General features: G+C 47.0%; 1 protein-coding gene and 1 pseudogene across 1 annotated transcript; one reads left to right on the top strand and one right to left on the bottom strand.

Moving 5' to 3' along the window:
* On the top strand, positions 1–20,203 carry DUSP5 (dual specificity phosphatase 5). Its single transcript, XM_070363408.1, has 4 exons — positions 1–585; positions 5,168–5,316; positions 8,329–8,548; positions 11,306–20,203. Exons 1-4 carry the CDS (start codon positions 207–209, stop codon positions 11,710–11,712), a joined length of 1,155 nt encoding a protein of 384 aa, XP_070219509.1. The 5' UTR covers positions 1–206; the 3' UTR covers positions 11,713–20,203.
* Positions 20,084–25,135, bottom strand: LOC102287525 (chondroitin sulfate proteoglycan 5 pseudogene; annotated as a pseudogene).
* Between the last annotated feature and the right edge of the window lie 2,353 nt (positions 25,136–27,488).

The following is a 27,488-nucleotide window of genomic DNA, read 5'->3' as shown; positions in this document are numbered from 1 at the left end:
GGCGGAATCCCCGGCTTCTGCGGCAGAGAGTGGCCCGGCCGGGCGCCGAGCGTGCGGGGCGGGAAAGAAGAGTTGAGCGTCCGCTCCGGCGCCGGGCTCGGTCGGCCGGCCGCAGCCCCGTGGGGTCGTCCTCCTGGGCCTCGCCGGCTGGCACCCTGGCTGTGGGCACCTGCGGCGCGCACGGCGCGGGGCCGCTGGGCGGCGGCATGAAGGTCACGTCGCTCGACGGGCGCCAGCTGCGCAAGATGCTTCGCAAGGAGGCGGCGGCGCGCTGTGTGGTGCTCGACTGCCGGCCCTACCTGGCCTTCGCCGCCTCGAGCGTGCGCGGCTCGCTGAACGTCAACCTCAACTCGGTGGTGTTGCGGCGGGCCCGCGGCGGCGCGGTGTCGGCGCGCTACGTGCTGCCCGACGAGGCGGCGCGCGCGCGGCTGCTGCAGGAGGGCGGCGGCGGCGTGGCGGCCGTGGTCGTGCTGGACCAGGGCAGCCGGCACTGGCAGAAGCTGCGCGAAGAGAGCGCCGCCCGCGTCGTGCTCACCTCGCTGCTCGCCTGCCTGCCCGCCGGCCCGCGGGTCTACTTCCTCAAAGGTGAGCTGCGTCGGAGCCGCGGATCCTTGGTCACCCCACCGCGACAGGACGGCCCCGGGCTCTGGGGTCCCCTGCTGGCGCCGGCGCCTTCCTCGATCCTGGCGCCGGGGAAGTTCTGCACCCTGGGGCTTGACGTGCGCCGGGAAGGCCATGGCCGGTGTCAGCGCTCGCAGCTTCTCCGTCCCCACCTGTGTTCCTCGAAAGCGTTTAACGGCCTGGCTGCCCGGAGGGGTGGGGTTGCTGCACGCTGCTGGGGGCGCTGCTTCTTAGCAGTTAGGGAGCGCCCAGCACGAGCCGGGTTTCCCGGCGCCGGCTTCATGTCTTTCGCTGGGGCCGGCGCTCTGGAGCCTTCCTGATGGACAGATCTGAAGGGATCCGCGGGTCGCCACCACCCCCCCAGGAGCGTGGCGCCGCGGTGTCCCCTTTCCTCCCGCCTGGACAATCAACGTATGTTAGGCTGTGTCTTCATCGACCCTCTTGCCTTTTTGACCCTGGCGAGTCCCTCCCCTCTCTTCCTTTTCATTTCATTTTATTGCTTTTTATTGTTTCTCGGCTTCCCTTTCTCCTCTCCCAGGCCTTTCTAGCTCCATTTGGAGCTGACAGTCTTTAGTCTTCTCACTCTTTTTCACCTCTCTCCCGCGCCGGGATCATCCCCTGGACTGGTCGTGGGCCAGAGCTGGGGCACCTAACACGGTCTCCCGGGGGCGGGCGGCAGGTTGGCCGGCGAGCCAGGACCTAGGAGAGGGGCCACAGGGTGCTTGTGAAGGGGACTGCGGCGCATTTGGTTTGAGACCCTCCAGTAGCTGCTTTACCAGTCTGCACGTTACACCTGCTGGGGGAGATGACTTTGCTAGTGGGTGGGTGATTTACTGTCAAATTACAGAGTATTGATTTCTGTATCACTTCCTGTGATTGCTGCCGCCTTTTATTTGAGTCCGTTTTAACCTCAAGTGTATGGAAGGCTTATCCTGTAGGGAAGAGACGACGAGGACTCATACCAGCCAGCTCTGGGAGGTCGCCTTGAGGTATAACATAGCTGGAATTCAGAACTCAGGTGCGGTGAGCTGAGAGCGTGAGGGCGCTGTTTTAGAACCGTGCAACGTGTGGAGTTTTACATCTTCCAGATTGGGAGATTCCAGAGATTCAGGGGCAGTTCCCACCTCGATTAGCTCCTCTTGCAGGCTGTCTGTCCCCAGTTGATTCCTGTTAGGGAGACACCAGAGGCAGAAGATCTTTCTCTTGCACCCAGCCTCAGCCCCCAGGAGATGGAGAGTGCCCTCTAAACTCTGCAGAGCTTTCACACAGAGCCCCTGATTTATTTGTCTTCCTGATAGCCTTTTTGGTCTCTTCTTAGCTGTGAGTACAGGGAAAGCTTCTGCCTCTCCAGCAGCATGAAAGATATCTTCCAGGAAACCCCTTCTGGTCCTACCTCTGGTCTCCAGCCCTCTCCAAGGGGCCGTGCAAGCCATTTGAAAGTTATTGCCACAGAAAGTAGGCAGCTCTGTAGACTCATATCTCAAGTAAAAATGGTTTTTTTAAAATTTTTAATGAAAGTAACATGCTGTACAATGAAAAGTGGATCTTCTGCACACCCTAGAACCCAGTTCCACTCCCCAGAGGCAACAGTCAACTATTTCTTGTTCATCTTTAGATAAATTAATTTTCCATGAGTATCTTTTAAAAATAGAATTATTTTGTATATTTCCTGTTCCTGCCTCTTTCACCTAACTAGATTTTGAGAGACTTGTCCATATCAGAGCATACATGTCCTATTCACTTTTTAAACTCATCCCCTGATGATAGCCAGTAAGTAGATTGCTTCATGCCTTAGAATTTGAAGCAGTGTGGGAGAGTATGGCATCACTGACTCGATGGACATGAGTCTGGGTGAACTCCGGGAGTTGGTGATGGACAGGGAGGCCTGGCGTGCTTCATGGGGTCACAAAGAGTCGGACACAACGGAGTGACTGAACTGGGAGAGTATATCTCTGTCCAAATGCTTTTGTGTGTGCACTATCTTCTGGTAAAATTATGAGAATCGCTAGGTCACAGTTTATGTCTGTTTTAAATTTCAGTAGAAATTGCTTGATACTTAGCCTTACAACAATGCTGAACTTTTAAGTTGTTGCCAAAGAAAATAATTTCTTCACCTAACTAATGTCCAGCTAGGAGCTCAGGTTTTTGATCTAGTGGCATCTCAGATCGTGAGGGCAATGCCTTGTACATTTCTGTCAATGCCTTCTGCACACACACACACACACACCCACTAAAATGAATTGACCAAATGACATTGTCAATGTGTATTTTATAGATAGTGTCCGTCCTCTTTCTCTGCTCAACTCCCCTGGTATTGCAGTGGTGATCAATGAGTGAGTGTCTTCAGAACCACTCTGAAGACAACTGAAGCAGCCAAGAGTTGCTACAGCTCTTGCATCTCAAGTGAGGCACCAGAGAGGAATGCTCCATCTCTCCACCCTTCTGATGGGAGTGGGTGAAAGACAGAGACCATCTAATCTGGAGGACTCCTGACCCCAACTTGAAGAGGCAGGACCCTGTTTATCTGTCTCTCGTCACACTGAGACTCTTTGTCTGCCTGCCATATTTTGTCAACAGGCAAGCAGGACCCAGCCCACACCCGCACCTCCTGTCGGTCCTCCTAACAGCCAGCTCTTTTAAGTGCTCTATTTAAAGCCAAGAGATGGGGTGACCTGAAGGCTTTTCTTTCCCAAGCTTCATGCTGGAGTTTGAGAGGGCCTGGGCCTCTTTACTTCAGATTCCTGTCCCCTATCACTCATTGTGTCTCCTAGAAACGAAAATGTTGAGGCACAAGAAGTGCTTTGCTTACTAGGGACACCTCTTCGGAGGAAGCTGAGGGTCCGTGCAGGGGGTGGAGGCAGTGGTGGTGAAGGAGGGGAAACTAAGCCACAGATAACTCCAAACTTTCCACCTCTGCCGCCCTCCGGCATGACCTGTCAGCATGACCGGGAAATTGGTCATTGTGGAGGTCCGGAAGCTCATCTGGGGATGCCCGGGTGGCTATTTGTTGAAGTGACCACACGGGAGATTTCGGTGTGCTTGGTGGGGGCGGGGGCAGTTCCAGCACGCTGAGAGGAAGCAGTAATGGCGAGATGATTCATTCTAGGAATTGGCTGCAGCTTCTGAAAGAGAGCTGGAGACTGCCGAGTAATCCATTAACCATTTGCCTATGGCAGGGGTTTTAAAAAGCCACCATGTGCTCCACTGTGGGGCTATCACAGCACCAAAAGACAAAAGGAAAAAAAGGGGGCCATTGGGAAAAAAAATATATGGTCTCAGAATGCTTCTTTAAGTGATGGTTGAAGGAATTCCTTGGCAGTCTAATGGTTAGGACTGGGCACTTTCACTGCCAGGGCCCAGGTTCAATCCCTGGTCCAGGAACTAAAGATCCTGCAAGTCACGGAGTGTGGCCAAAAAAAAGTGATGTTTTGACCCCAATTCTCTGGAAAAAGAAGCAGGTTTTCTGGAGGCTCTAGGAAATGGCTTAGGTCCCTTTGGAGTGGAAGCAGGGGGTTTCCCCACACGAGGCTGGCCTAGTCACCCAGCAGCACTTGGCATTCTCAGGCTTTAGGGCCAGTTTTTTTGTTTGGTTCTCCCCACTTCCTGTATGGGCCCAAGAATTTACATCCTCAAGTTTCTCTGATTTGGTCAGAGTAGTTCTAACCTTAAGTGATCCAATTGGAGAAGTTTAAATGTAGTTAGGATTTTTATAGAATCATACCTGTGGGTAGTTGACTTATCAGTTTGAGGGTGTGTATGCACACACAAGGGCGTGTGTAGCTGGGGAGAAAGTTCAGGAGGGGAGGGTAATAATAAAGGGGAGAGTAGGTGGCCATCAAGGGGAAAGCAGCGGGGGTTGGGGGTGGAGATAAGAATTAAGTTCAGAAGGCCTCATTCCTCTAGCTTGGTTTAGAAGGTAATTAACTAGATTGATTACACTGGACCTGTGGAGAGGACTGTCAGCAGTGTTCTTAGCACCTTGGGAAGGAGAAAGGGCAGGGCTATTTTATGGCCCTGAGGTTAAAACCTCATGTAAGACCCCATTCCCTTATAGAGGGGGTTTCATCTATAATCCTGTTTAGAGCTGATTGGCTATGGATGAAACAGACCAGTTTAGGAGCTTCTTTCAAGAATTAATGAAATTCTGCATAATCACACCTGAATTTTAGATAAATATGAGAAAATGGCTTTTGTTGTCTGGAGGGGTTTGGTTAATATTTGCCAGATGTCAGATATATTTCCTTTCACAGCTTAAGCTTCTTCTGATAGACATTAAAAGTTAATCATTGCCTTTGAACTGTAGCTTTTTAGGAGAGAAAGAGAGAGTGAGTATGTGTTTGTCTGTGGAGCCCATTTCTAGTCTAAAACTATTACTTGTTTTGGCTCAGTTTTTTTTATAAGACCAGAATGTATAGTGACTTAATACCTTTTTTTAATATTCCACTCTCAGGGTATTGATCAATTCTAGGCATTTTCTCACAGACTGAAAAAAAAAAAAAAAAGTCAGTACTTATATCTCTCTTGCTTTTTTATTTTTGTCTTTTAGGGGGATATGAGACTTTCTACTCAGAATATCCTGAGTGTTGTGTGGATGTAAAACCCATTTCACAAGAGAAGGTTGAAACTGAGAGAGCCCTCATCAGTCAGTGTGGGAAATCAGTGCTCAACATCAGCTACAGGCCGGCCTATGACCAGGTACGTGGTGTGGAAGTGCCATCCAGGCCCCTGGCTCTGTTCCTTACACAGCACCCTGGCTCTCCCTCTCCCTGATCACTAACATTGGTTGGTTCTTTTGCGGATCAGGGAGCTGGCAGAGGCCTCTAGCTTTGGAGAACCTCTGTTGCTTGCCAACTTGAGTTTCCATCCAAGAGTACATGGGCTTCCTTCCAGCAAATAAGCTGTCAAGAGCAAACACGCTTCAGGATGCTTGGTGGCTTCTGGGGAAAAGGGGAAGTGAAAGATATATTATTGTTAGCTGGCCTGGGAGGTGCAGAGAAGCATCGAAATAGCAGTTTAGGTTTCCCTGAAGACGTTTTCAGAGATGACATTCAGGCTTCCTGTGTTGGTCTTCTGTGTAATTGTTCACGCTCTGCAGTTTCTGCAAACCAACCCGGTACCTGTAAAGGCGTGTCTTGGCATTTTTAACTGAAGGAAGAAGATTGGGGGAGGGTTGTAGAGAAACTACTGTTTGGAAGGCTATGCAGCTTCCTTTAGGGGTTTCTGATGCTTATAATTCCATAAATTCTGAAACCAGAGATCAAGAGACACTAGAGGATTTCATGTGTCTACAAACACGTGGGTTTTTTCCCTTCCTAGAGTTGTACTTTCTGGCAACCCACTAAAGGCAAAAAAAGTGGACAGCTCAGCTAGGGGGTTACCTATGATGCAGGAGGAATGGGGGGAGGGGGAGGGAAGCAAGCAAGGACCCAGATGTGCAGAAACCAGAGGTCAAAACCTACTTTCCCATTTTATAGAGGGAAAAACTGTCACAGCTCGTGGGTGATTGGTTTTTGCTGCTCGGTTCATGGCAGCACTAAGCTCAGAACTCCCTTCTTTTCATCCCTTGCTCTGGTCCTTTTTAGGACCCTGTTCTGTTTGCCACTTGCCTTCTTTTGGAAGAAGGTCATTCCATTAGGTACCTGACTTGGTAGGAGGAACTTTTTAGGTTCTTCACACAAAATAAGAACATACCCAAATCATAAGAAGGAAGACTTCTAGATGCTACTACCTAAGATGCCAGCTGCCTGCCATGAGCAGAGCTCTGCCCCCTGGGGATAGACTTCCAAGTTCAGCCAGGTGGCTTTTCCTTGAATGGAATCTTTGGTCAGGAAACCTATTCGCTTGGCGAGGTGCCAAGGTTATTATTTTGTTTGTTTTCCTTTGTTAAAATTACAGAGTATTATGAACCCTGGGCTTTCAAGCCGTGGGCATCCGGCTTAGCTGGATTTCCATTTGCGTTTGTTTGTTTGGGTGGTGTTTTCCCCCCTCCCTTTCTCAGAAAGTGAAAGAGAAATGAGAATTTGCAGGATGTTGTGAAAGCGCAGCAGCTCTTTGGCCAAGCAAGAACTGGGGGAGGCCCTGAAGTGTCTCCAAGACTCATCTGGGGAAGCCCCTAGTGTTACTTCTTAGAAGTGCTTCTGCCTTGAGAAAAGCTGGGGGAGGTCGTGTTAACCTTTGAGGTTTCTGAAGCCCTTTGGTTTCTTCCTCTTGAGTCTAAGAAGAAGATTCAAAAAAGGAAAGAAATATGGTTTCAGGGGTGTTGGTTGGGCTAAACTCCAGGAGAAACTGAGTAGGATCCCAGGTCTGGTGTGGCAGCATTTTCCAATCTCTAAAGAGAGGGAGACGTCTATGTAGTTACATCTTAAATGTTAAGCCCAGGGGCCAGCTAGCAAAAGTACTGGTTGTTACTATTACTACATTTTGTAAAATCACTTTAAGTTTCTTTCAAGTGGTCAAACTGGCCTTTGCCTTAAACACCCGACATCTCCGGAAAGGAAAAGCCGGCACCCATGCGGAGTATTCTGAGAACTGCCTTCTTCTGCCGGCCCTCATCCCATTGCCCCTTTCCCTACCACGGGGCTGGCAGAGAGTTTCCATTCCACTTTTATTCCAGGACAGGAAATGGAAACACAGGAAACGGATGGATGATACGAGAAAGGCGGCCAAAGACACAGCCACCGTCACCCCAGCTCAGTGTTTTTCTCTGTAGATCCTGGGCTCCCATTGTTCCCGCTGTGGAACGATAGCTTTTCTGGCCACCCTGGAAATGCTGAGACTGCCAGAGTCTGATTAGCCAGCAGTTCTTTTTAGCTTTGCCTCAGGGTAGATGGTCTCTGGTTCTTTGGATCCTTCGTAACTAGAAACCTCAGGTATAGGTTGTCTCCCAAAAGGGTAAGGATGTAAGCATCTCTCAGCAAAACTCAGCTCTACTAAAGATCAGGCCTGGGACTTCCCTGATGGTCCACTGGTTAAGACTCAATGCCTCCACTGCAGGGGACGTGGGTTTGATCCCTGGTCAGGGAACTAAGATCCTGCATCCCACATGCTGAGCAGCATAGCTAAGAAAAAAACAACAAAAAAAGACCAAGCCTCTGATCATGGCCTAACAGCTTTTCCTTATCTGAGGATTTCGGATAGATAGTGGTTATTTTCACTTCTGAGACGTATACTTTTGGGGATAGTGGGAGGCACGTTTTGGTGTTAGATCCAAATGCCTTTTAGGATCAACAGTGTCCTAGGTTTGATGAAACACATTACATCCAAGGTCAAGACTGTAAAGGATGGGGCTCTAGAAGGAAATCGAGGTTGCCCCCAAGGTTCAGGCCTTGGCCTGGCACTCATGGGGCAGCTAGAACTTCAACATGGTCTTCTCAAGTCTTCCACCACCCCACCCTGCTTCTCATCCTTGTCAATCTAGAAGGGCTGCCAACATTTCCCTCCACCTCGATATATGTAAGGAAATGAAAATCTCAGCTGTGTGGGATTTACTGTCCCTGAGTCCCAAGGCAGTGACATAGGGTAGAGAGTTTACCAGGATGGAGGCTCTACCCAAACTCTTGGTTAAACTGCCCTGCTCTCAACTCTCTACCTGGGAACCAGAGAGGGAACCTCCGAATTGAAAACAAATGGGTCAGGATTGTTTTCTTTCTTCTCCCCAAAGAGCAAGCTGATCAATATTTCCTGGTTGTCCTTTGCCCCTGCTTCCAGGGTGGCCCAGTTGAAATCCTTCCGTTCCTTTACCTTGGAAGTGCCTACCACGCATCCAAGTGCGAGTTCCTTGCCAACCTGCACATCACAGCCCTGCTCAATGTCTCCCGGCGGACCTCCGAGGCCTGCACGATGCACCTACACTACAAATGGATCCCCGTGGAAGACAGCAATGCAGCTGACATCAGCTCCCACTTTCAAGAAGCAATAGACTTCATCGGTACGTGCCGCCGTCCTCAGTTATTTGGGGGCTGTTCTTGGATTTTGATGTACTGATGGAGGTCACCCCATCGCTGAGAAGAAAAGCATCTTGTTTGCGCAACCACCACAAGTGGGAGCCAAGAAGAGATTCACCTTAGAACGACAGAGGGGAGGATTTGAGCTGCTGTTTAATAGGAGCTTTAATTTGCAGGATAAATGTATTAGTTAATATCATCTTAAGGCAGTACTCACTACCGCTCTGTTAGTGTTTCTGGATGGATGGGAAGCAGAGTGTGTGCATGAGTGATGCTGCATGCCAGGGACGCAGAGGAGGGAAAGAACCACGCAGACTGTGCTTCTACGTAGATTGGGATATTTTTAAAAGCAAACAGAAGGATCGAGAGAGCATTACTTACGCACTGAACCCCCGGGGCCCCAGCAGCTTTCCACGGTTTTTGGCAAACTGCTTTGGGGGCAATTTGTTTTGCATTTTCAGCTCATTTTGGATTAACAGTAACACTCGACTCAAGCTCCGTGCTTTATGCACAGAGAAGTTGGCATCTTTTTGCATCCTTTGTATGTTCCGTAAGGTAGTTATCACTTACTGCATTGTGTAGGCCTGGGAACTTCTGGTCCCTCTGCCTAGAAAGGGCTTTTGGGCCTTGGGATTTCAACTCCTCAGGGCAGACTGGACTGTTCTTTCATTTGACATCTTTTTCTCCCATCCATCTCCCTTGGGGACTAGGCTGGGCACCGCTCCCCACTCTTGTGGACTTGCTTCCCTTTCCAGAGTCCTCTTTCCCCTTTAACGTTGCACAGCTGTTGAAGCTGAGCAGCGGTCTTCCTGCTTCTGGCTGTGAGGGATGTTGGAGGGGAAAGGCTGGTATTGAGTGTAGCAGTGATATTTTAGTGCAGGGAGCCATTAAAGGGCTCCCCTCTTCTGCCACGTGGTGGGCCCTCTGCTCATCACACACAATTTTTACTCCATGGAAACCCACCGAGAAACTCACTGCAAGCAAAAGGCTGAGCCTGCCCTCCCTGGCCCCTGAGCCTCTGGGCTGAGATGGTTCCTCTGGAGCCTCCGAGGGGCAGCTGAAATGATGGGCTCAGGGTGGGAAATCCTTGACTTGTTCTCCCTGTCCCTGGGAATGCCTTGCCCTTCAGCCTGTTATTTAATTACCTAGATAGCTTCTCAGTGAGGTCATGAAACAGCCCCCATCACTTCTCAGATGCCTCCCTCCCCATCTGGTGTGTGTATTGTGTCTGTTGTGTACACAAGCACACAAACCCACAGCATTCTGAACGCACATGAGCTACTTTTCCCCAGACCCCTCCCCCTGCTGAAGGAGGGAGGGACTGAGGCCAAACCATGCTCGCACTGACCCTTTCCAAGGGCCACATGGAAGGCAAGCCCCGAGGGATGGAATGGAATCCAGAAGCAATGTTCTGTAGGCTCTTTGGTTTCTGGGATTTGGCTCTGGGCCAACTAAAAGCTGGATGACAAGGAGGCCAGTGGAGGAGCAGAAGAAAATTGTGGAGTCATGACCCTGTAATCCTAGGAACTTGGAGTCCCCTTTGAACTAATTTACAATTTTTTTTTTTTCCTTTTGAATCAGAGACTATATTGGGGGCACCTCTAAGGAACTATCATGGGGCATCCTTTGAGATTTTCATTCTGGAAACTCAAGGGATCCTTCCTGAGTGCTCAGAAACATGATCTTTTAGATCTTAGAGATGCAGCTGCAAACCTTTTTTAAACATGAGGAAGGAGGTGGGTAAGGGGGCTGACTTTTATTGGCCTTTCAAAATCTTAAATGTTTTTGCGTTTGGTGGCCTGACATAGTGCCAGGTATGTCTAACTTCCTGTGATGTAATTGTTTCCTCACTAGCAAAAGAGGGAATTGGAAAGACTCTTTTTTGTGGTTTTAATTTGATGTGTATATATGCTTAACCTTTTACCCCTGCCCATTTTTAACAGTTAGAGCTCTTTTTGGGGTAGGAGTAGAACAGAAAAGGAGGGCACCCCGCCCCCGCCCCCCACCTTTGTGAAACTGAGCTAAACCATGCTAACTGACGATGGTAGCTTTATAGCAGCAACTCCCGTTGTTGTGCAAGATGGAGTTTGCCAAAGCCATTTATATCCTCCGTCTCGTAAGCGTCACTTAGCCAAGGCTATAATTAGCGGCTGCACACTATTTATTGTATGTTTCATTGGTGGGAACCCTGGGAGCTGAGCCAAGCATTGCGCCCTGGCATAGCCAAACAAGGTGCCCGGGGAGGCTGGAAGGCCTCTCCCAGGATGGGGACTAGGTTATCACCATTAGAATCAGACCCTGAGAGACAGGAATTGTTTTTCCAAGTCAGTCTTTGAGCCTCTCAGAAAAATGTGAATGTGCAATAAAAACTTGCATGCAGTTTGAAAGATATTCCCAAAGCCTTCTTGAAACCCATTTGTGAAACCCAAGTTAAGATGGCATCCCCAGGAAGGGGTTACTCCAGGTCTAGAGCCTCTCTAGTGGCAGAACCTGTGAAAGTACCCTGACAAACTAAGGTTTGTGTAGGTCCTACAGAGGGATGGACATCAGTGGGACTCCGAGGTCTCTCCTCGCCAGTGAGGATTAAAGACTGGCAGAAGCCTACTGTGGGACCACTGCTGTTGAGCAGACATGATGAGACTTGATAACTAGGTCACTTTTTTTTAAAGTCACTTTTTTTAAACCCAATTGCCTTTGAGTCCCCATCCCAACTCAGTCCCACTGTCTCTTCTTTCTTCCAGACTGTGTCAGGGAAAAGGGAGGCAAGGTCCTGGTTCACTGTGAGGCTGGGATCTCCCGCTCGCCCACCATCTGCATGGCTTACCTCATGAAGACCAAGCAGTTCCACCTGAAGGAAGCCTTTGATTACATCAAGCAGAGGAGGAGTGTGGTCTCGCCCAACTTTGGCTTCATGGGCCAGCTCCTACAGTATGAGTCTGAGATCCTGCCTTCTGCGCCTGCCCCTCAGACTCCCTCCTGCCAAGGAGAGGCAGCCGGCCCTTCATTCCTCGCCCATTTGCAGACACTGAGCCCTGATGTGCAGGCTTCATACTGCACATTCCCTACCTCGGTGCTGGCCCCGGTGCCCACCCACTCGACAGCCTCAGAGCTCAGCCGGAGCCCCCTGGCCACAGCCACATCCTGCTAAACCCGAGCTGGGGGAGCCAGCCCAGCCCCAAGAACAACTGTGATTTTGTATTTTGACTCGTGGACATTTCACACCTGTGCAATACTGAAGACCTCACCCTGTCCTGCTGTCCTGGTAGGACAGCGAAGGGGTCTCTAGGTTTGCAGACAAACTTGAGACTGACCTCGGGACTGAAGGAAGGCCAAGCCATTATGAGAGCACAGTGCGTGCTGACTACTGTACTTCCAGACCCCCGCCCTCAGGACTGCCCAGTCTTTGCACCTCAAAATTCGCCTTTTCATTTCAAGCATAAGGCAGTAAATAACCTGCAGCAACATGGGAGAAAGCTGTTGCTAGACCAGGAGAAAAGGCAGTCATGAAGCCAATTCATTTTGAAGGAAGCACAATTTCCACCTTTTTTTTTTTTTTTTTAATTTTGGCAGTCTCTATATCTGTCTCTGTTGCTTCAGGGCATAAGCTGATCACCACCTAGTCAGGAAAGTAACCCTGCAGGGTTTTAGGGACATGAAGTATATGCCGATTTGAACCCTCGGATGCTTTTGAGGCTCTGTCTTGGATCAGGTGGAGTCAGCTGGGTGAAGTAGCGAGACGGGAACACTTCCGGTTTCCTTCTCACTGTGGGTTCTTCCCTGACTTTGGACTTGGGCATGATTCTTATTCATACTTGAACCTTTCTCGTTGCACCTCTCCTCAAAGCAACTCTTGTGTCATTTGAAAAGAGTTTTAGACCATAGACCAAAAATCACCCGTTTGAGGTGGTGGCAGTGGGCGCCACGAGAGAGAAAGGGTACCCACTTCCTGGGTCAGTGGCATTGCAACGGTCGTCAGCCCAGCTTGCTGTCTTTATATGTGCTTGTCTCGTCTCTGATAACACTTGTGTTCTTCCCTGCCCCTGGGGGTTGTCTTCAAGCTGTTGACTTCTGGGATTTGCAGATTTCTCAATGTGGTACTACTTTTTTTTTTGTCTATAGGTTATTTCTCCAGGGGAAAAGGCAATAATTTCCTAAAATCCATATGAATGTGAAGAAAAGCAGTATGTTACTGGTTGTCGTTTTTTTTTTATAGTACAAAATAAAAATAGTAAAAAGAACGAAAGTGCTTCTTCACGTTGATGAGTTCAGGCAGGGGTACATTGAGGTGGGGACCCAGCCTACTTTTCTGGGCTCTATCCAAATGAACTCTTAAGGTGATGGTAGTGAGTGTGCAGGCATGAGGCTGTTTGTCTACTCAATGCTTTCCAGTTGGGAGGCTTTCCTAAGTTCGCTTGCAAGAGAATTCTTAGATCCAGGCCACATGGGGAGGTGGTCAGAGCATCTATCCACCCTGAGCTCTTCACTCCCTTAAGCCCCAGGTAGAGTTCAACTTGAACCTCAGCTTTTTCATCCATGAAATGAGTGAACTAAGCTAGATGGTCCCAAAAGTTCCTCAGAACCTGAGACCCTTGATGGCAGCAAACCTGAGTGGCAAGCTTGTGGTCAGCCTTCTCCCCGGTACCTGCGTATGGCAGACTCTCAGAAAAGTATGGAAAAATGACCGAGGGACAAATAAGCGAATGAAGTGAAGGTTTGCTTTAAATGCTTGTTCTTTTTTACTCTTGGGATTAATTCTTACAGATAATTCCCTGAGGAGTTCCTAGGTAAATCCTTCCATGAGTGGGTTTAAATCCAAGGCTGAATCAGCTTGCCTTCTGAGTAATGTCCTCTGTGTGGTGGAGGAGGGAAGGGGCAGTGTTTGCTTATCCCCATGGCTTATGCCTCTGCTCCAGCCTACTCTTGGGGACTGTTTCCTAATCATGAGGAACAGGAAACTGACTGGGATTGACATCACACATTCCCGACACGGATTCGAATCCATACTCCTTGACTATGGGGTGTCCAAAGCCTCCAGCTCCCCCAGCAGGTGCCATGTCCGCAAATAGCAAGCTGGCATCCAAGCCAATAGCACTTCCTAAATGTCTCACCTCAAAAGCTTTGCTTGAGGCCTTGCTCCCCACAGAACTTTCCTTCCCCACAGATTCCTTGGAAAGACCTCAGGTAAGAATGTCACCCCTACTGGGGAAGCTGCTTTACCTTCAGCATTTACATAATCCAACCAGGGCTTTCAGAGGAAGCAACGGAGGAAAGAGCACTGGACAGGAAGGGAAATCCTGGCTTCTAACCCTCACCCTGCCCCAAGTCTAGTGCTTTAGAGCTAATCTATAATCTTGCTGGACTAGATGTTAGGGCTTGGTCCACCTGAGGTCTCTCCCTGCTTTCGTATCTCTGAGCCTCTGTTCAGCCCTGGAATGTGTCCCATTGTGTGAGTCTGTCCAGGTGCTGAGTGGCTGGAGGGGCCTCAGGCAGGGAGAGGCAGGGAGGGGGAAGCTGGGTGCAGGCTGGGGTGATACGCTAAGCCGCGTCCCACTTGCTGACATTTGCTTTATTGCATTAAGGTCTTTCTCTGAAGGGTGAGTAAGTCCTCTAAATCAGGCATATGAGGATTGCTCATAAGCCCGTGAGTCACTGGCGGGTAAGCCAAGTGAAGCCCCACAGCTGGGGATGGTTCTGTAACTCTCACTCCCTTACCAGTCTCCTTATTAATTACCCTTCCATTTTTGCCAAAGCCAACTTTACACGGGCTTCCGGTGCCAGATGCGGAATTAAAGCTGGTGTGGTCCAGTTCCTTCATCCCCAGGTTTTGAAGCAACACCTCTGCTGGTCTGCAGCAGTGCTCCAGGAGGAGATGTGTCTGGGAGAATAGAAATGTTCATTCTCTAAGCTGTTTGCCAGCTGATTCTGAGGGTGAGCCCCTCAGGTCTACCCTGGCTCCTGAGCCCGACCTGACCTAGGGGCAGGAAGTGTAAGAGCAGCTCACACCAGTGTGCTCACCAGAACCCCGTGTACCCATTGCGTTCCTTCGTGTGAGGACCCAGGGAAAAAGCACGCCAGGTCTCAGCACCCTGGAAGGCCGCATGAGTTGGTGGTGGTTTATCTTCCCAACCCCATAGCTGGTGACTGCCCCTGTTTCCCTCCTTGCTCAGGCCACCAGGCTGTTCAGACCCAAATGTTTAGCCTACCTCTGGCAATTTTATAGGACTTTATGGCATATGTTTTGGGTATTGACTCCACCTGGTTTCCATTAAAATTTTCCAACTGTATTTTTCTTTGCTTCCATTGCCCCAGTGACTTTAAAAAAAGAATAACCCTTGAGTAATGAATATTAAACATACCACAATTCATTTATGGGATGAGGTGATATATAAATACACATGGAGAGAAGGCCATACATCCTCCAGTGTTGCTACTCTCCATCTCTCTCTGAAGGATTTATCCATGGGACTGGATAAATCTTTGCCTTCTCAGTAAGTCTGGCCAAGTTCTGTATTTTTGGAATAAATCTTGTCCAGAACCCAAACCCCACGACGAGGGCCTGGCTCCAGGTCTTGTCTTAGAATCTCAGGCACTGTCCCTTACTTTCAACACTGAATGCTGATGCTGGTGACCTTCTATGGGGTCAGGGGGAGCCCTGGCCTTGTGGTTGCTCAAAGCCACAGTGCAGATGCTTCTGACCCCCACACACTGCCAGTGATGGATGTGACTCTGTGTCTAGATAACTATCATCCCTGCATCCATTTCACACTGAGCACCTGCTAGAACCTGGGATTCAGTGGGGAATGAGAGAATGAGGGCTTCGTAAGTACTGATGACTGTTCACTGGGCTTCCTGTCCCAGAGTGGAGCTGGCCTCTCAAGGTGTGCTCATGTCCCCAGCCCCACACAGCCCCCCTCCCAGCTCCCCTCATCTTGGCTCCACCTCCATCCTCTCCCCTCTATCCCCAGCATGCAGAGCTCCTGGATATGCCAGCCTATGGACACATGGCTGTGTTTACCTGTTCTTACCATCTGACCCCTGCCTTGGCTCATCCCTTAGGTTCTCTTGCATCATTTACTACCTTGTTCTGAACACTGTATTAATCTTGCTCCCACCTCCACCCCCACCATAGTCCAGAAAAGTAGCAAGTTCTTATTGAGCCCTGGTCCTTTCTCAGTCATTTGGCTAATATCAAAAGTGTGTATTAAGCACTATCAACTATATGCCACAGTCTATAAAGAATCCACCTGCAATGCAGGAGACCATCTGCAATTCAGGGAATGCAAGTTAGATCCCTGGGTTGGGAAGATCCCCTGGAGAAGGGAAAGGCTACCTACTCTAGTATTTTGGCCTGGAAAATGCCATGGGTTCTATAGTCCCTGGGGTCACAAAGAGTTGGACACAACTGAGCAACTTTCAGTATTCTTGCCTGGGAAATCCCATGGACAGGGGAGCCTGGTGGCCTACAGTCCATGGACTTGCAAGAGTTGGACATGACTTAGCGACTAAATCACCATCATATGCCACAAGTCAAGTTAGGCATGAATATAGATCTTGTCTCTTTAATACTCATCAAAACTCTGTACAATTGCTTTAAAAAAAAAAGATTTTCACATGGACCATTTTTAAAGTCTTTATTGAATTTGTTTCAGTATTGCTTCTGTTTTATGTTTTGGTTTTTTGGCTATGGAGTCATGTGGGATCTTAGTTCTCTGACCAGGGATCAAACCCGCAGCCCCTGCATTGGAAGGTGAAGTCTTAACCACTGGACCACCAGGGAATTCCCTGTACAAATGCTTTTATTGTCTCTATTTTCAGATGCATAAACTGATCCTCAGAGATACTAGGTAACCTGCCCTAGGTCCCATAGCTAGTAAATGGCAGAGCCCAGGATGAAGCTATTTTATTGATCTCGCACCCCTCTCAGCACCTGGGATATACAGCAAGTGCTTTTGCCATTGAACTTTTGTGTCCAAGGAAGACAGTCTCCTCAGGCCACATTAAAAAAAAAAAAAAGACATTTTGTGTATAGATACAAATGGCATTTAATGTCCAGCTGCACTCTACTCCAACCACAGTGGTTTTATGACAGTCCTTTCAATAAGTCATGCTCCCTCCTGCCTCTTTTGTTCACACTGGCTCTTCTGCCTGGAACACATTTCTCCCCTAAATTCACCCTTCAATTAAATAACTCCTACTTGTCCTTCACGTTTCAGCTCAAATGTCACCTCTCCCAGCAAGACTTCTCAGACTTCCAAACTAGGTCAGACATTCCCATTCAGTCTCTCATAGCTTCCTACCTTTAGCTTTTCTTTACATTTTATCGAAGCCTAAGAAATATTCATTTATCTGTAATTATATTTTATTAATGTTTGTCTTCAGATAAGAAGCACCAGGAGAACAAAGATTATATTGAATTTCAAGAGGGATCTAGTGCAGGGCCTGATTTATAGTAGGTGTTCAATAAGTATTGGTTGAATGAAGGAGTGAATGAATGACAAGCTGGGAAATAAATGCTGTCAGAACCAGAAGTTGCTCTTTCCAGCTCTCTCAAAGCCCAAGCTATCCTCTGCACATAAGCTCATAAGCATGTTAACCCCAGGTGCCACTTTTGAATCCCTTACCACTCCTGAAGGAAACACGGTTCCTAGATTTAATTACTGCTATCCTATTGGTCAGAGTCCATGTCACCACATCACCTCATTGGTCACTTGTCAGTCTATGGGTGGGCTGCCCTTGGGTCAGGTGTCCACCCTGGCACCAGTCAGTTTCCTCTTAAGTTCAGAGACCTGCCTACCTCAGACTCCCTGAGCAGGGTTTGTAGACAGAGCAGTTTCAGTTAGAAAGGGTGGATATCCTGCCACACACTTGCCTAGCTTGCCACTAAAGAATTTAATTAATGCCCAAAGACTGAGTGTTGGATGAGGCGGCCTTGGAGATGACCAGATAGCCTGGGCACAGTAAAACTCAACCCTACCCCTTTTGTCCTACCTCTCGTAAATGACCTCATATTATCAATCAGGGTATCTAAATTTAAACTCTTGGTAGTATTCATTTATAGTGGTAGGTCTGATCCCTTCCTGCCCACATATCCACCCCCATTTGCTTATAAAGTTGATAGAAACCTGGAAGTTACTAGGTGGGAGTTTAAAATAGAACCTTGAAGCATCCCTATGCTTACATTCTGGGCTTCCCCAGCAACCAGGAATGAAAGTGCTGCTTGAGAGAAATAAACCTCCCAGAGTGAAGCCTCAGATATATCTCTAGGGTAGGAAGGTGAAAATAGTTTATCTCCAGCCCAGGAGGAAAAGAACAGTAGACTTAAAATCAGGAAGCGTAGCTGCCAGACCCTAGGGAATCTAACAGCTTAGGACCTTTAAAAAAGCACTTACTATTGGCAGGCTGTATGTTGATCATTTTGCATATGTTCTCTCGTTTAAGAGCCACAGAAATCTTGCAAGAATAATACTGTTAGCCCTCTTTTACAGATAAGCAAACTGAGAGGTTATAAACTTAGTCCAAGGGTTACATAGCTAAAGCCTGTGAATGTCAAAGCCAGGATACCCAACTTGCATTGGACTCCCAAGGGCATACTCTCTCCCTACATAACACTACTTTCCAGAAAAGAAAATTCAAAAGATTCTCAGTTATCTGTCTCCATGTCTATATCCCTTACATAAGGCTATGAAATCTATTTGTTCTTCAGAACAGGGTTTCAAGTGATCTCATTGTAATAATTCCTTAACTTTACAAAGCCTTCTCTTCCAACATTATTTAGATTTGGGAGCTGAATTTTCAAGTGGGACATGGACAAACTAGCATGTTTACAGATGAGGGGCAATGAAGGGGTTGGAGACTATGATACATGAGGCGAGTTTGGAAAGGTGGTAGAGTTTGGTCTGGGGAGGCTGCTGCTGCTGCTAAGTCGCTTCAGTCGTGTCCGACTCTGTGCAACCCCACAGACGGCAGCCCACCAGGCTCCCCCGTCCCTGGGTGTCTGGAGAGGAGAACCAATCAATTGTCTAACTGAAGTTAAGCAGAGCAGTTTCTTGAAACTCAAGGGCTGGAATTTAAAAAACTTGAGTTTGAATTCCGGCTCTGCCACTTGCTAGCTATGTGAATGGGAACAAATTACTCCATCTCCTTAAGCCTCAAAGATCTTATCCATAAAAAGAGTACTAATTGGATCTACCTTGTGGGTACAATTTTGAAGAGTAAATCTGATGAGGAGTAATTGCCTTGTATAAGGTCAAAGACATAGTAAGTCCTCAATGAATAGTGGTCATGATGATTAATTACAATAATTACAATGGTGACCTACCCACTGGTGTGAGGGTTGGGCAAGCAGAAGTGGATTTTCTATTGGAAAGTCTGCTGTGGGAAGGATTTAGGTCCCAGGGCCTTTGCACACCTGCCTCCCTCTGCTTCATCCCTTTCCTTCTTCACCTGGTCATTTATGGGCCTCCTTATGCCTCATTCGTGACTTCACTTGCTCAGGGAAACCTTCTCAGATTTCAGGATTCCTTATTAAATGCCCTTCTACATGTATTAAATGCCTATACCTACATATAGGTATGTACCTATACCTTCCCTTCAGAGCACTATCACATGGAAATTAAATAACAATGCTCATAATTTTTAAAAATCAATTTTGTAGAGGTATAACTTACATAGTACAAAATTCACCCATAGTATAAAATTCACCCATTGGGGTTTTGACAAATGTGTGTGTACAGTCACGTAACACTTCCATAATCAAGATATGGGACTATTTTACTCACTGCCCTAATTTCCTTGTGTTCCTTTGTGTTTACTCCTCCTTCCCTGTCCCAGACTTTGGTAATCACTCATCTGTTTTCTTTCATTTTAATTGTGCCTTTTCTAGAATTTCATTTAAATGGGAACATATAGTATGTAGGTTTTTGAGTCTGGATTATTTTACTAAGTATAATGCATTTAAGATTCATCCATGTGGCATCAGATCAGATCAGTCGCTCAGTCGTGTCCGACTGTATGCGACCCCACGAATCTCAGCACACCAGGCCTCCCTGTCCATCACCAACTCCCGGAGTTCACTCAGACTCACGTCCATCGAGTCAGTGATGCCATCCAGCCATCTCATCCACTGTCCTCCCCTTCTCCTCCTGCCCCCAATCCCTCCCAGCATCAGAGTCTTCTCCAACGAGTCAACTCTTCGCATGAGGTGGCCAAAGTACTGGAGTTTCAGCTTTAGCATCATTCCTTCCAAAGAAATCCCAGGGCTGATCTCCTTCAGAATGGACTGGTTGGATCTCCTTGCAGTCCAAGGGACTCTCAAGAGTCTTCTCCAACATCACGGTTCAAAAGCATCAATTCTTCGGCACTCAGCCTTCTTCACAGTCCAACTCTCACATCCATACATGACCACAGGAAAAACCATAGCCTTGACTAGACGAACCTTTGTTGGCAAAGTAATGTCTCTGCTTTTGAATATGCTGTCTAGGTTGGTCATAACTTTCCTTCCAAGGAGTAAGCGTCTTTTAATTTCATGGCTGCAGTCACCATCTGCAGTGATTTTGGAGCCCAGAAAAATAAAGTCTGACACTGTTTCCACTGTTTCCCCATCTATTTCCCATGAAGTGGTGGGACCGGATGCCATGATCTTCGTTTTCTGAATGTTGAGCTTTAAGCCAACTTTTTCACTCTCCACTTTCACTTTCATCAAGAGGCTTTTGAGTTCCTCTTCACTTTCTGCCATAAGGGTGGTGTCATCTGCATACCTGAGGTTATTGATATTTCTCCCGGCAATCTTGATTCCAGCTTGTGTTTCTTCCAGTCCAGCGTCTCTCATGATGTACTTTGCATAAAAGTTAAATAAACAGGGTGACAATATACAGCCTTGACGAACTCCTTTTCCTATTTGGAACCAGTCTGTTGTTCCATGTCCAGTTCTAATTGTTGCTTCCTGACCTGCATACAAATTTCTCAAGAGGCAGATCAGGTGGTCTGGTATTCCCATCTCTTTCAGAATTTTCCACAGTTTATTGTGAGCCACACAGTCAAAGGCTTTGGCATAGTCAATAAAGCAGAAATAGATGTTTTTCTGGAACTCTCTTCCTTTTTCTGTGATCCATGACTACTAATAATTCATCCCTTTTTATTGCTGTAATCACTACTGTATCGTAGTGATATGCCGACCTTCGTTTATCAATTCACCCATTGATGGACATTTGGGTTGCTTCCAGCTTTTGGCTATTATGGATAAAGCTGCTATAAACATTCACAGACAGCCTTGCAGTCAAATGGTATGTTTCTAAGTTTATAAGAAACTGCCAACTATTTTTCAAATTGGTTATACCATTTTGCATTTCAAGCACTACCGAATGAGAGTTCCGGTTCCTCTATATCCTAGCTCACACTGGTTTTGTCAGTTTTTTTTAAGGTTAGCCATTCTAGTGCATGAAGAGGTACCTCACTGGATTTTTTTTCCCCCCATAGGAAGGAAACTCAAGCTTTAATGACAAAGGCACAGCATGCATGCATTATATTATTCTTCTATCAGAACATTAAGACCTATAGAATCTGAATTCTTTGTATACCTCCAAAAAGACCCAGAAAAAGAAACACAGGGAATGGCAGCAGCGATGCTGCTGCCGGGGACCATCCCCAGAGTATGTTGCGGAGGGACAGTGTGCCACCGACTGGTGGGCTGGCCTGTCTCAGGCCCCAGACTAGGCTTCTCAGTGGGCACTAGAAGGTCATTTTCATCTTTCAGGTCTCTGCCTCCCACTGCATCCTTGTCCTCCTCTTCTTCCTCCTCTTGTAAAAAAAATAGAGATACCCAGATTACAGAAATGTTTCACTCTTAGGACCCGTGGAAACAAGTCCCAGAAGAATCTGAGGTCTACTTGCCACTTCTAGGGCCTGTAAAGGATGGAGAGAAGCAAACCACTCAGCCCTGGACATGTGCTTCATCCAGAATAAGAATCAGCCCGTGAGCTCTCCAGCAGGTTAACTACCTTGCCGTTAGGGGAGGTATATGGGGTTAATTACTAATGAGGCATGGGCTGGTGGCTGCACACAATATCCTTACTCTGACACTAAACTCTCTGGGTCTTTAAAATATGTCAGACTGAGTATCTCCAGGAAGACAACAACCAAGGTAGAAGGAGCAAAGTCACTATCCAGAACTAAGAAATGCCAAACGTCTGCTGTGTGAGGAAGAACACTCTGCTTGACTTGACCTGTTTGAATGGCTGCTCTCTGGGTCTTTATCCAATGAGAAGGTCCTCATTCATGCCACCTGAAGCACGTGCCCCCCAGGGTCATAGAGCCCTTCTTCTGCTTTGCACATGGCTCAGATGGAGTGGTCAGCAGTTCTCTCTTCTCCCAGGGTGTTTATGGACCTTCTCCTTCTGCAAGTTTAGCTAGAACTTGCCAACAAGAGCTTGCCCTCAAGCCAGCAAAGGCCTTTTCCAAAATCCTTGGCCAAGTCCTTTCATTTCGCCTTTATAGTTTACTGGTTTGGTAAAGGGCACAACACTTAGAGGAAATGAACAATCTTACTTCTGAGGAAACTCTCCTAGTGATAAGCTCACAGGAAGTACATTTACGCTGTTAGTCTGTAGAATATTTACTGGGACCATCTCTTGACCCATAAACACACAAGCTCTGGGAATCTGTCACATCCCCCTCTCTGCTGAGGCAGCCTCCCATGCCCCCTTCAGGAGTTGACAAACCCCCTGGACATCTGCCTGCCACATCCTTACCTGCAGAAGGCCCCAGTATTCTCCACTAGGTAGCACTGGCCACCGTTGTGACAGTAGCTTGGGAAGAGGTCGCACACTGACCGGCAGGAGCCGTTATGTCTCACAAAGCCACTGCGGCACACGGTGCCATTCTCGCTTGGGGCCAGGTCCCTGCCTGGCTCTCCTGGGCGGGGCCTGCGGGCGATGCTGCTGCCGGGGACCATCCCCAGAGTATGCTGCGGAGGGACAGTGTGCCACCGACTGGTGGGCTGGCCTGTCCCAGGCCCCAGACCAGGCTTCTCAGTGGGCACTAGAAGGTCATTTTCATCTTCCAGGTCTCCGCCTCCCACTGCATCCTTGTCCTCCTCTTCTTCCTCCTCTTCATCCAAGTCATCATAGAAGGATGTGGTAGGGTAGAAATCAGACTCATCAAAGGGAGTGAAGTCATCATTTAAGTCAAGCAGGCTCCAGGAAGGGGTCTCTCCCCGGGGATCAGGGTGGTGCTCTGAGGTACCTGGCGTCCCAGGGAAGCTCCCCAGGTCGGTGCCATGGCCCTCACCATCCAATCCTTCAAAGTAGTCAATGTCAATTATATCTGACGCTGGGTGGGGCTCCAGTGTGCCCTGAAAGGGGTACGTGGGTGCTGGCCCATGAGGGTCAGGTGTGCTGCCTCCCAGGTTCAGCCAAACCTCCGTGCGGCTCTCCTTGGGGAGTTCAGGGCCTGGGCTCGGCTTGTCGCCAGGGGTGGGGGAGGGTGGTTCACTGGCCTCCATAGCCTCGAAGGTGGCTGCGGACATCGAGGACGGCCCGAGGGCCTCGTCGGGAGTCGGGAGCGTGGCTGGAAGGGCCTGGGTGTCGCCGCTGCCCGCCTCTGCGGTCACTCCGCCCAGGCCTGGGCTCTCGGCCTCCAGCCAAGCTGTGCCTGTCACCGCCGCCGACGCCTCCAGCGCCTCCTCAGCCCCGACCCCAGGGCCCAGCAAGGCCTGCTCACCGCCAGCGCATTCCGAGAAGTCTCATCTTTCCCAACTGCTGGTGGGCCGGCCTTCTCCCGTGTGTCGTTAGCACTCGGCTCCCACGCCGGGACGCTCTTCACCGGCGTGTCTGCCTCGACGGCGCTGCCCGCCTCAGGCACTGTAGCCAGAAAGGTACTAATGGACCTGCCAACACCACCTCTTCTTTCCTGTAGCTTTTCACATACAAGGCCTTGTGTATTGCTTTCTGTGTGTCTCCTTGAGTCTTGAGTAGGGTTGTCAAGATGGAGGACCTTGGTGGACATGCCCACCTCATCCTTCCGAAGGCCAGTCTTTGTGGGAAGGAGGCCTCACAGATGGGTCCTTTGGTGCCTGCTGCTGCTACTGCTGCTAAGTTGCGTCAGTCGTGTCCGACTCTGTGCGACCCCATAGACGGCAGCCCACCAGGCTCCCCCGTCCCTGGGGTTCTCCAGGCAAGAACACTGGAGTGGGTTGCCATTTCCTTCTCCAACCCATGAAAGTGGAAAGTGAAAGTGAAGTCGCTCAGTCGTGCCTGACTCTTAGCGACCCCATGGACTGCAGCCTACCAGGCTCCTCCGCCCATGGGATTTTCCAGGCAAGAGTACTGGAGTGGGTTGCCATTGCCTTCTCTGTAGTCACTGAATTTTTTAAATTTGCATTTTCACACTTATGATTTTGAGAATTGTCTCATGTGCTTATTGACCATTCATATATCTTCTTTGATAAAGTATCTGTTGAAAATTTTCTTCAAATAAGCTGTTTTATTATTTCATTTTAAGAGTATTTTATGTAATTCATTGATCTACATGTCTATCCTTATACCAGTACCACACTATCATGATTATTGCAGCATTACAGTAAGTTTGAAAATCAGGAAGTCCTTCAACTCTTCATTCTTCTTCGTGTGGCTTGAGGAATCTTAGTTCTTTGACCAGGGATTGAACTTAGGCTCTAGGCAGTGGAAGTGCAGAGATCTAACCACTGGACTGCCAGGGAATTCCCTATTTTTCATTCACAACACTGTTTTGTCTATTTTGGGTTCCTTGAATTTTCACTGGGATTTTAGTATCAGTTTGTCAATTTCTGCCACAGGATCAGCTGAAATTTTGGTAGGACTTGTGTTAAATCTGTAGATTTGTTTGGTAAGTTCCTCAATGGTAGGTCTTCTGATCCATGAACACGGGTATCTTTTCATTTCTTTAGGTTTTATTTAATTTATTTCAACAATGTTTTGTAGTTTTCAGTGTACAAGTCTTGCACTTCTGTTGTTAAATGTATTCCTAAGACTTTTTCAAACCATTGTAGATCAAGTTGCTTTCTTAATTTCACTACATGGATTAATTTGGGTGTTAATCAAACCTTGCATTCCTGGGATAAGCCTCACTTTATCATGATATATTATCTTTCTTATATATTGCTGGGTTTAATTTCCTAGTATTTTAAGTATTTGTGTTAATGTTTATGGGGGATATTGTCTCTAGTCTCTTCTTGTCATGTATTTGTCTGATTTTGATATCAGAATAATTCTGCCCTCATAAAAAGAATGGGAAAGAGTTTTTTGCTCTTCTAATTTCTGAAAGAGATTATATAGAATTGACATTCCTTAAATGTTTGGTAGAACTTATCAGTGAAGTCACTGGGGCCTGAGGTTTTCTCTCAAGCTTTTCAGCTATAAATTCCATTTCTTTAGTAGACATAAAGCTATTCCATTTATTTGTTTCTTCTTGAATGAATTTTGGTGGTTTGTGTCTTTCAAATAATTTATTTTCATCAAAAGTGCTGAACTAGGTAGCATAAAGTTGCTAATAATATTTCCTTATTATCACTTTAAGATCTTACAATTTATAATAGTCTTCCCTCCCTCATTCCTGATATTAGTAATTTTTGTCTTTTCTTGCTTTTTCCTGATCAGCCTGGTTAGAAATTTACAATTTTATTTATATTTTCAAAGAACTAGGCTTTCAGTTTCATTGAGTTTTCTGTACTATTTGTCCATTTTCTACTTCATTGATTTCTACTCTTATCTTTATTTTTCCCTCTTCCTGTTTATTTTGTGTTCAAGTTACTCTTTCTAGTTTCTTAAGGTGAAAATCAATAATTGATTTTATACTTTCTTCTTTTTTTAAAAATAAACCTTTAAAGATATGAATTTCCCTCTAAGCATCCCATACATTTTGATATGTTGTGTTCTCATTTTCATTCAGTTCAAAATATGTTTTAATTTATCTTGTAATTTCCACTTTGACCTCTTTATTTTCAAAACTTGGGAGATTTTCTAGATATCATGCAGTTATTGATTTCTAGTTTAATTCTATGGTAGTCAGGAAACATACTTCGTGTGATTTCAATTCCTTAAGTTTATTGACACTTTGATTTTGTGGTCCCCAAATACAGTCTGTCTTGGTGAATGTTTCATGGCACTTGGAAAAACAAATATGTATTTCTCTGTTTTGGGGTGGAGTGTTATGAACTGTTAATAGGTCACGTTGATTGCTAATGTTGTTCTATATCCTTAGTGACTTCCGGTCTACTCTTCTATCAGTTATTTGCCTCTCTCTCCTTTGAGTTCCACCAGTTTCTGCTTCATGTATTCTGAAATTCTGTTCAGTGCAGTAATGTTTAGATCAGTGTATCCTCTTGATAGTGGGCTTACCAGGTGGCGCTAGTGGTAAAGAACCTGCCTGCCAATGCAGGAGACATAAGAGATCCTGGTTCGATCCCTGGCTTGTGAAGATCCCCTGGAGAAGGGTATGGCAACCCACTCCAGTATTCTTGCCTGGAGAATCCCGTGGACAGAGGAGCCTGGCAAGCTATGGTCCATAGGGTCGCACAGAGTTGGACACAACTGAAGCGACTTATCGCAGCACAGAACATCCTCTTGATCAATTGACGCCTTTATTGTTATGAAATGTCCCCCTTTGTCTGTTGTTCCGGTCCTTGTTCTGTTGTCTAGATTGCCTCATACTGCTACCCTGTTGTTCAGTCGCCAAGGTGTGTTCAACTCTTTGTGACCCCATGGACTGCAGCACGCCAGGCCTCCCTGTCCCTCACCATCTCCCAGAGTTTGCCCAAGTTCATGTACAGTGCATCTGTGATACCATTCAATCGTCTCATCTTCTCTCGCCCTCTTCTCCTCCTGCCCTCAATCTCTCCCAGCACCAGGGTCTTTTCCAATGAGTCAGCTCTTTGAGTCAGGTGGCCAGAGTATTGGAGCTTCAGCTTTGGCATTAGTCCTTCCCATGAATATTCAGGGTTGATTTCCTTTAAGATTGACTGGTTTGATCTCCTTGTTACTCTTTCTATCTTTTGATTGTTTGCATGTTATATCCTTTTATTTTACTTTTAATCTATCTGTGTATTTATATTGAGAGCTGTTTTTTTTATACACAGCATATAGTAGAGTCTTACTTTCCTTATTCAATCTGACCATCCCTGTCTTTTACATTACCTTTAATGTAATTACGAATATGCTGCTGCTGCTAAGTCACGTCAGTCATGTCCAACTCTGTGCGACCCCATAGATGGCAGCCCAGCAGGCTCCCGTCCCTGGGATTCTACAGGCAAGAATACTGGAGTGGATTGCCATTTCCTTCTCCAGTGCATGAAAGTAAAAAGTGAAAGTGAAATCGCTCAGTTGTGTCTGACTTTTAGCAACCCCATGGACTGTAGCCTACCAGGCTCCTCCGCCCATGGGATTTCCCAGGCAAGAGTACTGGAGTGGGTTGCAATCGTTAATATGATTAAGGTTAAATTCAGTATTTTTCTGTTCGTGTTCTATTTGTCTCCTTTGCTTTTGAATCTTTTTTTCTCTTTTCCTGCCTTTTTTGGACAAATTGAGTATTTTCTATAGTTCAGTGTTTTGCCCACTGTTGGCTTATTGGTTATACTTATGTTGTTGTAGTTAACGGTTTAACTGAGGTTTAAAATATCCATCTTTAACTTATCACTACCTTCAAATAGTACTATTACTATTATGTGTAACTGGAAGAACTTCTAATTTTATATTTACTTGTCCCTCTTTCCAGCCTTTGTGCTACTTTGTGTTGTAATGAATTTAGTTCTACATTTGTTATAAACCTCGTAATAACTTGCTATTCTTTTAGCTTTAAACAGTTGATTATTTTTTAAATAGATTGAAAAATGCAGAATAAATTTTTTTGGACCCTTGATTTGCCCAATAATTGACTAGCTCAGGGAGTGTGAAGATG

The sequence above is a fragment of the Bos mutus genome, chromosome 26 (assembly GCF_027580195.1).
Source record: "Bos mutus isolate GX-2022 chromosome 26, NWIPB_WYAK_1.1, whole genome shotgun sequence".
In the NCBI taxonomy this organism is placed as follows: domain Eukaryota; kingdom Metazoa; phylum Chordata; class Mammalia; order Artiodactyla; family Bovidae; genus Bos; species Bos mutus.
The sequence above is the reverse complement of the archived record's forward strand: the minus strand, read 5'-3'. Positions and strand labels throughout refer to the sequence as shown.

Excerpts from the sequence above, each read along its gene's own strand:
- DUSP5 (XM_070363408.1), top strand. The coding sequence starts at position 207 with ATGAAGGTCACGTCGCTCGACGGGCGCCAGCTGCGCAAGATGCTTCGC. Across the intron at positions 586-5,167 it reads GCGGGTCTACTTCCTCAAAG|GGGGATATGAGACTTTCTAC; the intron begins GTGAGCTGCGTC and ends TTTGTCTTTTAG. Across the intron at positions 8,549-11,305 it reads AGAAGCAATAGACTTCATCG|ACTGTGTCAGGGAAAAGGGA; the intron begins GTACGTGCCGCC and ends TCTTTCTTCCAG.